Genomic DNA, 13,613 nt, shown 5'->3' with positions numbered 1-13,613 from the left:
ATCAGGCTGGCCAGAGCCTCATCCAGCCTGGCCTTAAACACCTCCAGGGATGGAGCCTCAACCACCTCCCTGCACAACCCAACCCATTCCAGGCTCTCACCACTCTCATGGGGAAGAACTTCCTCATGTCCAGTCTGAATCTCCCCACTTCCAGCTTTACTCCATTCCCCCTAGTCCTGTCACTACCTGACACCCTAAAAAGTCCCTCCCCAGCTTTCTTGTAGCCTCCTTCAGATACTGGAAGATCACAATAAGGTCACCTGGGAGCCTTCTTTTCTCCAGACTGAACAGCCCCAACTCTCTCAGACTCTCCTCATAGGAGAGGTGCAACACTTTAAAAAGGTTTTCTTAAAATATTTGAAGCACATAAATATATAGATATATAATCTCAGAATAGTCTCCTGTTGATCAGTCACTTTAACTAACTAAAGAGAAAAAAATAGTACCTCAACACTTCCTAAACCGGGGGTAACAATATTTTCTCTCAAAAGAGTTACACAGTAAGGAAAAGATGTATTTGTGTCAAGGCAAAACAGGTAACTTCTAGCTACTGGAGCAGTCTATGTAAGGAGCACAGGTTGCCAAATGGAGACTGAAAAGTGGAGTACCACAGGCTGACACAAACCCACCACACACCTGAGCTTTGCAAATTCCATCGCCTTTCTAATCGCTTCCTAAAAGAATGAAAAATCCTTGTCTTAATCTATACAGCCCTCAGAGGTGACCTGGAAAGGAAAAAAAATGTGATTGATCCTTTTTGGCTGGCTTGCTTTTCTAAAGGAAAACACATGGAGAACAGACTAGAATAGATTGTTTCCCCTTATGCCTATTTACACATTTAACTATCTGTAAGAGAAAGCCCTTTCTTACTGGAAGTTTTATTTGCTTTCTGAAAAATATTGCTTAAATGCTTTCTCAAGCCTTACCTGGAGGCACAGAGGAGGGAGAACCATGGTAAGTGCTCAGGTTCAGGAAAGAAGATGTGCTAGACAAAAGCTGGCACCTTTAAAACCAAAAGTCAATTATCTCTTCAAATGTCTTGCCCTCTGGTTTCCTAGGCACCTGAATCCTACCAAGCCATCTGTCATTACCCACATGATGTTCCAAAATAGAGAGGATAAAAGTGTATGTAATACATGTGAGGAAGGAATCACCAAAACCAGGTTAATAAAAATCCTACCCACTAAACCACAATCTGGGGACTTCTCTACATGTATAAAGTATCACCATCTATTCCTGAACAGGGATATTGTGCTGCAATTACCATCATAAGCAAACATAATTAACTCAGGGAAACTAACTAGGCTTGCTACCAACCAAATTGAAGTAGGATAATGAGAAATAAGAACAAATCTTAAAACACCCTTCCCCCTCCCCTTCTTACCAGATTCAATTTCATTCCCAATTTCTCTACCTCCTCCCCCTTTAGCAGTGCAGGGGGACTGGGAATAGGGGTTGCAAACAGATCACAGAATCACAGAATTAACCAGGTTGGAAAAGACCTTTGAGATCATCAAGTCCAACCTATCACCCAACACCATCTAATCAACTAAACCATGGCCCTAAGTGCCTCATCCAGGCTTATTTTAAACACCTCCAGGGATGGTGATTCCACCACCTCCCTGGGCAGCACATTCCAATGGCCAATCTCTCTTTCTGGGAAGAATTTCTTCCTAACATCCAGCCCAAACCTCCTCTGGTGCAGCTTGAGACTGTGTCCTCTTGTTCTGTCACTGGGTGCCTGGGAGAAGAGCCCAACTCCCACCTGGCTACAACCTCCCTTCAGGTAGTTGTAGACAGCAATGAGGTCTCCCCTGAGCCTCTCCTCACAGGGCTGTGCTCCAGACCCCTCCCCAGCTTTGTTGCCCTTCTCTGGACATGTTCAAGCAACTCAACATCTTTCTTAAACTGAGGAGCTCAGAACTGGACACAGTACTCAAGGTGTGGTCTAACCAGTGCTGAGCACAGGGCAGAATGACTTCCCTGCTCCTGCTGGCCACACTATTCCTGATGCAGGCCAGGATGCCATTGGCCTTTTTGGCCACCTGGGCAAGAGTGTGTTCATCACACTTTGTCTGCCACTGCTTCCTCCTCAGCAGGAGGACTCCTCAGACGCTTTTGCTACTCCAGCATAGGGCTCCTCCCACTGGAGGGAACATCTCTAACGTGGGTCCTCTTTTCACAGGCTTCAGTTATTCCTGAACTGTTCCAGCATGCCTCCTTTCCATGGGCTGCAGTCCTTCAGGAATAGACTGTTCTAGCTTTGCAGCCCAGGCACAATGGTACACTGTCACATCAGCACTGTTGGAGGCATCAGGAGCAATCTGATCAAAGTCTGAAGTTATACTGGTCTTCTAAATTGTCTCTGCTGTGAACAAGGTACTGGACTAGCTGACCTCTGGCAGTCAGCTGACATTATTCTGTGTCTTACCAGTTACACAGGAATTAAAAAGAGCAGTTCCATGCCAAGCTCTCTCCTGTTGTGTGAAGAAAGGCAGCTATGTCCCACAAATTGGAGCAGTGGGACAATGCAATCAGTGCTGTCCAGTGGCAAAAGGCCATATGAAGCTGTGGTAAGAAAGCTCTGGGTTGGGAACTTGGGAAGTATAAGGCCATAGATGCTAACCTGAGAGCTTTGAGGGCATTAATAGCTCTTTATCAGGCTTATCTGGGATCTCCAAGCACATAGCCTGTGGTATTCATGAAAGCCTTGCCTGTCCCAGCTTGAATCTGCACAGAGCCATCTCAGAACCATCCTGATATGTGATGTGGTTTACCTGTAGTCCAGACAGACTACACATAAATAGTAGAGAACTACAGAAACATTCTTCATAACCATTATCCTACCTTAATTTATATACATGTAAGAATCAGCTTCAGCCCAAAGAACACTTTGCTTTGCAGCTCTGTGGTGACAGCAGAACTTGAACATGAACATAGATCATCACTACCACATAAAACAAGACCCTATAAAAGATCCCTCCTTTTCTCAGCAATGAAACTTCATATCCCAGAGAGTGGGAATGAAAAAATAAAAGTAAACCATGAAAGTATGCAAAAAACTTGCCTTGTGCAGCACAATTAAACAGACAATGAAAGCTGATGCAACTCCAGATCGCAGAATCAGAGAACATTTAGGGTTGCATGGGACCTCAAAAGATTGTCTAGTCTGACCCCTCCTGCCAGAGCAGCATCACCTGGAGTAGGTCACACACGAACAGATCCAGGCAGGTTTTGAATATCCCCAGAGGAGACTCCACAGCCTCTCTGGGCAGCCTGTTCCAGTGTTCTCTGTCAACCTCACAGTGAAAAAGGTTTTTCCTTCTGTTCATGTGGAATGTCCTATGCATGCACCCATTGTCTCTTGTCATATCATTGGACATCACTGAGAAGGGCCTGGCTCTGTCCTCCCAACACTCCCTCCACCTATTTATAAACATGAATGAGGTCATCCCTCAGTCTCCTCTTCTCCAAGCACTTGTTAGAGTATTATGCAGTACATCAAGAAAAAGACTCCCAGACATCACACCGTGAGGTGGACTGGTTTGAGTTGCTTATTTTTCCACATCCCTCACACCTTTAAGAAGTCACAGCAGTAATACCAAAAGCAAACAACTGAATAAAACTCTTGATTTGAATGACAATGCACTCTTACAAGAAAATTCACCAAACTGCATAATGACATGGGTTGGGAAAGACCTCTGTAGATCATCTTGTCCAACCTCCTTGCTAACATCGGTGTGCCTAGATCAGGTTGCACAGTCCTGTTCAGCTGAGTTTTGAAAGTCTTCAAAGACAACTCCACAACGTCCCTGGGCTGCCTGTTCCAGTGCTCCCTCACCCTCAAAGTAGTTTTTCCTTAAGTTCAAGTGAAACCACCTGTGTCTACTGTTCAGATGCAGCAGAAGCAGTCACGAAGCACCAAGTTCCTCCAGGGCTCAAAACCCAATACTTAAAAACATCCAGGAGTCTAGTTCATGATAGTTACAGTATCACAGTCTCACAGTATATCAGAAGTTGGAAGGGACCTCCAGAGATCATCAGGTCCAACCCCCCTTGCCAGAGCAGGATCACTCAGGGGAGTCTGCACAGGAATGCATCCAGGTGGGTTTGGAAAGTCTCCAGAGAAGGAGACTCCACAACCCCCCTGGGCAGCCTGTTCCAGGGCTCTGTCACCCTCACTGGAAAGAAGTTTCTCCTCATGTTGAGGTGAAATCTTCTATGTTCAAGTTTGAACCCATTGGTCCTTGTCCTATACCTTCCCTGGCACAACCTGAGACTGTGTCCTCTTGTTCTGGTGCTGGTTGCCTGGGAGAAGAGACCAACCCCCACCTGGCTACAACCTCCCTTCAGGGAGTTGTAGACAGCAATGAGGTCTCCCCTGAGCCTCCTCTTCTCCAGGCTAAACACCCCCAGCTCCCTCAGCCTCTCCTCACAGGGTTTGTGTTCCAGGCCCCTCACCAGCTTCATTGCCCTTCTCTGGACACGTTCCACTATGGTCTCACAAGATTTCATTATTGCTATTTCCAATCTAGATTAAAGCTTTCAAGGCTTCCTGTTGTGCTAGAACATACATGCCATAGTAAAAGTTAACTGAAAACCCAATCAGCATTACATTTCCTCTAAAGCATTGCAGAGCTCTCCTACATATGAGTCACGCTTTCAGTCATCCCAATCACCACTTCCCCATTGAAGTCCTGTAAGAGCTGAACAAGAGATTCTTTTTTCACATTTCCTTTGTTCATTCCTCTTGCTCCTTCTCTCTTCTCTGCCTTCCACAAACAGCATAAACAGAAAAGTAGAGCAACAGTTTTATTACAAAATGATGGAAGTGCTTGAAGAGCCTTAGAACGTTCCCAGCCTCAACAGAGCTGTCCTAGAGCAGTGGTCTTCAACCTTTTTGTGATGGTACAAAAAGCAAAGAAGTGTTTGAGTGCACACCTCTAATATAGCCATATTTTTAAATAGATTCTATACGTGTACCACTGTACTACTGTATTATGCACATTGTAAAGTATACACAAAAGCAGAAATAAAAAAAAAAAGGCTCAGAAAAATGAAAGAACCATCACCAGAAGAGCTGCAGAATACTAAATCTTAGCAATTTTGTTACTGAGTCTGGTAGAAAGAAAGGAAAAAAAAAAAAAAGGAGTTGATCCAAAACTACAGTAGATGCAGCTTTATTCCTCACCTTAAGCTATAAATTGTCATCAGTCAAGGTGCTGAACACCAGCAGGTGGTATTTCTATGCTGTCTTTTAAATCTCACTTAGGAATAAAGGTTTCCACTAGATCAAGTTTCTCCACACACTAACAATACTTAACAACCCCTACCCCTCTCCCCTGGAGACGTTCTATTTCTGGACATAATACCAGATAGCTTAAAATACAACAGTACATAAAGCTTTGCTTCAGAAGCACCTACCAGAGGATTGTCTACATCCTTCTATTTGTGGATATCTTCCAAAAGCACAAGATACAAAATGATGCAGAGCTCACTGAATAGGCTTTACTGTATCTTCTGCATTATTGCTGCCATCTTGCCTTTCACAACTCTGTGGGTTTGGGTTGAATTGAAACTACTTTTTGAGGGGTATTAAAAATAAGCTGTTCACACAAAGACAGACTTCTTCTCATTCAAAGCAGATAAGCTTTTATTGATTTTATTTTCTAAATCAAAGCCATCAACACAGTTTGTCCTACAGGAATGCAAAAACCACAGAGCACTAAAAAGCTGCTGACCTTGGAGCACACGGAAGAAATCTGTTATACAGAGTGTCCCGTGCTCTCTTATTTACAACTGTAGCTTAAAGGTATTTAGCACTTAAGACATAATGAAGACAAAGGCTTAGAGCCTCGAGGAGTTTACACAACTTTAATCTCTGAGTCCTGCAACTGCCAATGTTTGGCTGGGCTGGCACCAAGCAGAAGCACAGGGAGGCTATGCATTAATTGCCATGCAAATGAAATAAGCAGGTCACAAGTCCAAAACAGACCGAAGAAGTCTGTTAAAGCATGGAACTTTTCTGCACAGGGTGCTGGGGAAGATAAAAACTTGAAGCCTTGAAGCTCCTCGAGGTCTACTCTGTGCTTGAGCCAGACAAAAGAAACAAACCCAAATGAGAGCTTTCAGCCTTCACTCCAGTGACAGTGAAGAATTCTGCCCTCACTACTCCTCTTAATTCAGGAAACCATAACCCTACTACCCTCTTGTAACTGTAGATGCCATGGTTTACTTTCCCCCATCAACACAGATTAAAGAAATAACATACAAAGAAAGCTAAAACACTTGCACATATAGGCATATTTTATCCTGAATACCAGGGACAGAGCTATCAATGGAAAATATATTTGCTTAAATTTGTGTTTCATGTTTCTTACCATTCAAGAGCATCCTTCAGTTTTGTGAATATAGAAGAAAATGAGCATCCTCTGTTTCCTCAGCCAGGTCTTCTGCTTCTAATCCACCCTTTTTCTTTCTAGGAACTGATGTTTCACTCTCCCTTTCTGCTTACAGAATTCCTTGCTAGGGAACCACTCCTAGCTATCAAACTCCCAATAAGGTTATTTGAAAAATCAGTAACAATATAATCTGTTTTTTCTCTTATAAGCAGGCTCTGGACTATTAGCTCTACTATGATTTCATCCATCACAAAAGGCCACACCATTTATGTAATACAAACTTTACCAGGAACACCCATACTAAACTTCCTAAAAAACCCTAAACCCATTACAGGCATTCAAACATCAGCTTCCAGCGATAAATAAATGCCCTTAAATTAACTGTGTTATCAGGATAATGTTTGAATACTAGTTTTCTCTTCCTTAAAAGCACAGATTCCCTTTTTTCAGTACCAAGTTGTTACAACTGGACAGGTTTTCCAGTTGGTTTAAAATAGCTGGTAAAAAACAGGTGATAATGCAGCTGGTAAAACACTGATCTGCTCTTAATCACAGTGACCCAAACTTACTAGAGAATAAGGCTGAGGATTCAGAGGTGCTAAAGTTAGAATCTGCATTTCATGACATGGAGCCATGTTTCCCCATCATTTTATCCTAACAGCACAGAATACTTCTGTTGCTTTATGGAAAAGAACATTTGCATATTGGACAGATAGATGAAAAGCAAACACTTATTTTCTAAACCTGCTTATTCTCTCTCCACAATCCAGGTTGACTGTCATACCAGTAACTCAGCACATAAGGTGAACAGGCAAAGGAACATTAAACAGCCATACAGTTTAACCACAAGGATGCAGTCTTTTAATCCCATTTTACTAGTATGTCTATCTATCTGCATCCATAAATACATTTCTTTTTAAAAGTTTGTACATTTTTTTTTAACCTACAGATGCTGGAGGTCATTGGATTGGGGAGAGAAGGAAAATTTTTCTCTATTGCAAATAAAACTGTATCTACGGAGCAAAATAATCTGTGCATGGAATAGCAAAGATAGATTAAAAGAAACCCTTGTTCATAAGAGATTCAACTTATTTTTAATACCATGAGCCTACCAAACATAAAGCACAGTTCTCTTTACCTAGAATTATTGCCTTTTCACCTATGTGCCATCGAGTCACAGGCATAGCATCTAAAATGACACAGCTCGTTTAGAGGATTTGGTTTTATATGCAAGAATGAAACACAGTCTTAGTTGTTTCAGAAGTACATCCCCTAATGCCTACATCTCCCCATGAAACTACACCAGTAATATATTTACTGTAGGCAACACAAACTACTGCAGAACATAAATTAATTGAAGTACAAAATTAATTGAAGAACAAAATCAATTGAAGTTATACTTACTGTAATCTGGGAAGCATCCATGAATTGCAGGCCAAAGTAATCAGTTTCAACAAGGTCCAAATGATAGACAATCTGGTCAAACAACTCCTGTCCCTTTGCATTTTTCTGTAACACAAAAGAAAGTACAGGTTTGTGTTGTGAGTGGGTATAGGTTGGTTTGTTTGGGTGGGTTTCTTCTGAAGTTTGAATGAGGCAGAGGTCATGCACAATGGAAAACAGCATTTATTCTAAACACTTGTCATTTCTGTTTATTTTCTTCAGGAAAGATACAGTGGGGCATGCTGTTCCTGTCTGCAGCTATTCCAACAGCATCAGATTTCACTCTGAAAGAAAATGTTCCAATTTTGCTGCCACAAAGTGTAGAGAAAGGAAAGGATTACGTTGTGCAAGTGTCCTAAGTCACAGAGCCGATCAACGTTTTAAGCCCCGTGAAGCCAGGAAGTTTTCCTCCAGGAAAAGTCTGCTTGACACACTGCCTGAAATCTGCTGGCTGTTGCCACATATCAACTGCAATCATGCACTGCCACACTACCTCATGAGTGCAACATCAATTCTGGAGAGAGCCTGAACACTTGAAGACCACTGTGAGGAAAATTAATCGAATTTCCTAAGAGCCTTTCAATAATGTTGCTAATTGCAATCCCATTTACAGCCTTTAAATGCAAAAAAAAAAAAAAAAAAAAAAAAAAGGAGAAAAAATTAAAAAGTCCCCCCTCAAAGAGAAGCTACAATTCTTACTTGCCATGACATCTGAAACACACAGGCATAGAAAAAAAAAAAAAAAAACAACCTACCCCCTACCATGGACTACAGGTGCTAGCAGAAATGGTAGCTGGTTTTTAAGCTAGGTTGCATTAACCTACTTGTTCTGAGGTTAGGACAAGAATTTAAATAACCAGTGCTTCAACTTCAAACACTAGAAGAAGCATAGCTTGGAGGTCATAGACAGGTAGGAGGAAGAGGCAAATTTTTATGCAAATCTTGTTGTATTACTATGGAAAGAAAGTTTTCAGGTTTCTGAGCAAGAAAACCCCCTGGGCTAAAAATATTTGAGATGATCATAAATCTCAGTAAGAGACTAAAGCTACCAGGAAAGTACAGATCTAGAACTACTTTTGTGCCTGCTGTTCCTCATACACTTTTGAGGATTTTTTGGTTTGTGTTTTGGTGTAGGTGTTTTTTTGGTTGGTTGGTTTTGGTTTGGTTTGTTTGGCAGGGGTTGTTTGTGGTTTTTAAAGGTCTAACATACTAGGCATTCCCACTTCATCTCAAAATGTAACAAAATTCACTGATTTTTAGCTGAAGGAGAGTCAAACTGCATTAATTTTCTTTAGTCTGGCCTTCTGCACAAAAGCAGCATCAATCATAACATGCAGGTCTTCTGTCCAGTGTTCCTAGATGTCTAAAATCTGTCTTCTCCAGCGAAAGACAAGAGATGAAGAGTTTCACCTCTGTGTTTTTCCAAGAAGCTCAAGCAAGCTAAGGTGTAGGTAGCAAAATTCATTAGAGTTTTATGGATTTTGATTTTGTTTGGTTTTGTTGGGTTTGTGGGGTTGGTTGGGTGGTTTGGTTTTTCCTAACAAAGCAGAAGCACAGAAATAGAATCTGATAAAAATCTCAAGAACGGTGTTATGAGATCCATTAAAACAAGCTGCATGAAAACGTCAGCATTAAAGTATCATCATAAGAGAATGTTTTATTATTTTGGGGAGGGCAAGAGCTGAATAACAGAAAAGTTCAACATGGTCATGAAAGCAGATGAGAATACTACAGCTTCTTAAAGCAGTACACTGCTAAGAAACCATTGCCTTACGTGTACAGTGATTGCTACAAATGAACAAAAGGGTTGCTGAAAGCATCCAGAACCTTATTTTCTCACATGCAATAAATTCAGCACTTGTCAAAAGAAGCTGAACCAAAGCACAACAGAATTTAAAATGAGTCTTCTCACATGAGGGAGGAGAAAACCCTGCAAAGTACTAAAAATGAAACTGCAAGATATAAGGAATTAAAAGAAATTAAATAAAACTGATTTTGACACCCTAGGATCACTCTATTCTTAGTTGCTTGCTTTATGGCATTAACTACAAGCATGTTTATCTTTGACTGCTGCACACCCAATAGAAAGCAGAGAGCAGACTCTACCTTCTGTACCCAAACAGTAGTTAATGTTCAACATAGGTATTACATGGAGAATAGCTCTGCACAGCACGGCTAGACCATAAACCACAGTGTTACCCACACAGCTCACAAGAGATTATAACATTTAACTTGTCACTAAATGAACCTGGCTAGCAAATTACATCACTTAGACAAAGCTGCTGCAGCCAATTGATTGCTGATGAGAAACTTTGAGATGTCACACCAAGGAGGGAGATAAGTGTGACATAAAAGTGACTTCACTCCTTTCCTCTACTAGCACTGAAGGATGACCTGTTCTCCTTTTCTCTGCCTCTTCCCTGCCTGCATATCTAGGGAATCAGAGTGGGGACTGAAAAATTGGTACCTGTGCATTGAATGAAATGGGTGGTACAGGCATTTCCTCAGGAATTATACATGCACTGAAGAAGTCTCTAACAGAAAAACTGTCCATGTGAGAAACTTCTGACTTTCATGGTCTTTTCTTCCTTATTCTAGATAACAACAGCAGCTTAACAAACAAACGAAACAACCAAAAAACCCACCCACCCTCCAAAAAAACCCCAAACAAACCAAAACCAACAAAAAACCCAAACCAACAACTTGTCTTTCTCTTTGCAAGCTTGGTACTGCATAAAGAATAAGGAAACGTTTATAGTAGATCTAATCAGTTGGAACTTAACAAATCACAGTTTCTCTGCAGACATTCTGCAACAGGTTGCCCAGGGAAGTGGTGGAAGCCTCATCCCTGGAGGTTTTTAAGGCCAGGCTGGATGTGGCTCTGGGCAACCTGATGTAGTGTGAGGTGTCCCTGCCCATGGCAGGGGGGTTGGAACTGGATGATCCTTGAGGTCCCTTCCAAGCCTGACAATTCTATGATTCTATGATTCAACTTGTGCATATGTTTTGAGACTAGATCTTAATGAGCCCAATCTTAAACTGGTTTATAGTCCTACCTTGCTAAATAGATCATTCAGAACTATCCGATGTAAAAGATGTGTAAACTACATCTCAAAAGAGGGATGCCGTGGCATATACTATTATACACAGTTGCTACTTTGTTGTTATGAAATGTACCATATTTAGGTATTTATAGTTATGAAACTTACTGTATTTAGGTATTTGGGAAAAGCAATGCAAGGAAAGTTGCAAAGTTATTTGGTTTTGCAGTTGTTTTGAGGGTTGATTTTTGGTCTTTGTTGCTTATTGGGGGGGGAATTGTGGGTTGAGTTTTTTCTTTGTTTGTTTGTTAGTTTTTAAAGGAACAACTAAATCACTGATAGCTTTTGGTGGAGTGTTCCTTGGACCTCAGAAGAACTTGTGTGAGCACCATGAAACCTTTCAGATGAACAGTGGGGAGGTGGAAGTGGGGGTTGTTTCAAATGTCCCGTTCACAAACAAAACTAGCCACAGTGCAAGGTAACACAGAACAAGGAGGAGGGCCTCCTAAGGAGGAGGGTGTCCCCTCTGTCCCCTTTTGCCTCTTTGTCCTTCCAGAAAAATAAAAAGACTGAATTACATTTTGCAGGTTGGGAAGCTCCATAACAATGAACAGCTACTTTGGGGTGGGGAAGGGGTGGAGAAAAATAAAAGAAAAAAGAAAAAAAGTGTTTCTCACGCCAGTCAGCTCTGTCCTGATTGACAGTCATGCCAGCTTCCTCCACTCAGTATCCTGGAAGCCCTTCTCAGGTAACTCCCCATAGTATTTTCATGGGACCATGTATCATGGTACCAAAGAAAATCTTTATGTTTAATGAGGACTTATTGCTGTGCCCTCTTACCAGGGCTGAAGTCGGCATGGGTATGAAGCACCTTGCAGGGAGCCACAGTGACAGCTCCACGGCCCAAATTTCAGGTAGGATAAAATTTAACTGCCAAAGACTCCCAGTCCCAAGGGATCTATAGAAATTCTTGTCACCTAAAACCTGACAAAACTAAGAATATCTTCTCTAACTAGAAACTCTTACAGACTTGACATGCGAATAGGCAAGAGTTTTTAACATGCTTTTTGGTGGAAATGAAACAAAGCACAAATTAATCAGCCAGGGATGTTTTACACCAACTGGCTCTGCCTAAAACAGGTTGATCAGGGTTGATGTTAGCTATTTCAGAGTAATTTCAAAGTTTTTTTGCCAAAGGGTGAGAAAAAGGAACTTACAAGCCAGAAAAGTCCCATTTTAGAGCAGATACTGTATAAGAATGCCATTGATCACTCTCACAGCACAGACAGTAAAGCTGGAGAGCTTCAGTGCACACCTTCTCCAAACTGAAGGACACTACATAGCAACCAAGCACAGTGCTGAATCCAAGTGGAATGTCTGAAGATATTGAGTCTGCTGGAAGCACAAAACAGTGGAAAATTCACAGAGCTCAATGTTGCTGATGAACACATGGTGGCCATGGAGGCTGGGTGGAGACCTGGTGGTCTATGTTGACATGGCATCAAGGAGAATGGAATCACAGAATCACAGAATTAACCAGGTTGGAAAAGTCCAACCTATCACCCAACATCATCTAATCAACTCAACCATGACACTCAGTGCCTCATCCAGTCATACTTTAAACACCTCCAGGGATGGTGACTCCACCACCTCCCTGCCAAGCTCTCTTTCTGGGAAGAATTTCTTCCTAACACCTAGCCTAAACCTCTCCTGGCACAGCTTAAGACTGTGTCTTCTCTTTCTGTCACTGGGTGCCTGGGAGAAGAGACCAACCCCCACCTGGCTACAACCTCCCTTCAGGTAGTTGTAGACAGCAATGAGGTCTGCCCTGAGCCTCCTCTTCTCCAGGCTAAACACCCCCAGCTCCCTCAGCCTCTCCTCACAGGGCTGTGCTCCAGACTCCTCCCCAGTTTTGTTACCCTTCTCTGGACACGTTCAAGCAACTCAACATCCTTCGTAGGCTGAGGAGCCCAGAACTGGACACAGCCCTGGGCTGACCACAGAAGGTGTGGTCTAACGAGTGCTGAGTACAGGGGCAGAAGGCAGAGGCCCACTGTTCCATTCTTCCACTTACCATCTGCAACACCAGAGGAGTTACACCAAGAATAGGAAAGGATCTGATAAAAGACCAACTGTTTGACTACCATGAAGAACAGCTTGACCACAGCCCCACACATACATTCTGCAGAACAGTAGATAATGAGGTATAAATATCAGCCCAATTTTGCACCTCATTTAGATGGGATTGAAAACAAAACCTCTATACATTTCATATGTATCAGTTGAATTTCATATCAATAAGCTGAACTAACTCAATTTAAGAAGGACATGGAAATACTTGAACATGTCCAGAGAAGGGCAATGAGGCTGGGGGGAAGTCTGGAGCACAGGCCTGTGAGGAGAGGCTGAGGGAGCTGGGGGTGTTTAGCCTGGAGAAGAGGAGGCTCAGGGCAGACCTCATTGCTGTCTACAACTACCTGAAGGGAGGTTGTAGCCAGGTGGGGGTTGGGCTCTTCTCCCAGGCAATCAGTGACAGAACAAGAGGACACAGTCTCAAGCTGCACCAGGGGAAGTTTAGGCTGGAGGTGAGGAGAAAGTTCTTCCCAGAAAGAGTAATTGGCCATTGGAACGTGCTGCTGTGGCAGTTTAGGCTGGGTGCCCCCTGCCACTGCCGCATGAGATACACCTCTGGTGTCCTGGGTGCCCACCCAATAGGGGTGGACACAGG

The 13,613-nt window shown here is 42.4% G+C and overlaps 1 protein-coding gene across 2 annotated transcripts in view; it reads right to left on the bottom strand.

Moving 5' to 3' along the window:
• Positions 1–13,613, bottom strand: part of EPB41L4B (erythrocyte membrane protein band 4.1 like 4B) — a 213,965-nt gene that overhangs the window by 137,766 nt on the left and 62,586 nt on the right. For both annotated transcript variants that reach the window (XM_054381648.1, XM_054381649.1), the window contains exon 2: positions 7,806–7,910. In XM_054381648.1, the coding sequence (XP_054237623.1) occupies positions 7,806–7,910 (105 nt within the window). The remainder of the gene's footprint in view (positions 1–7,805; positions 7,911–13,613) is intronic.

The sequence above is a fragment of the Indicator indicator genome, chromosome 6 (assembly GCF_027791375.1).
Source record: "Indicator indicator isolate 239-I01 chromosome 6, UM_Iind_1.1, whole genome shotgun sequence".
In the NCBI taxonomy this organism is placed as follows: Eukaryota; Metazoa; Chordata; class Aves; order Piciformes; family Indicatoridae; genus Indicator; species Indicator indicator.
The sequence above is the reverse complement of the archived record's forward strand: the minus strand, read 5'-3'. Positions and strand labels throughout refer to the sequence as shown.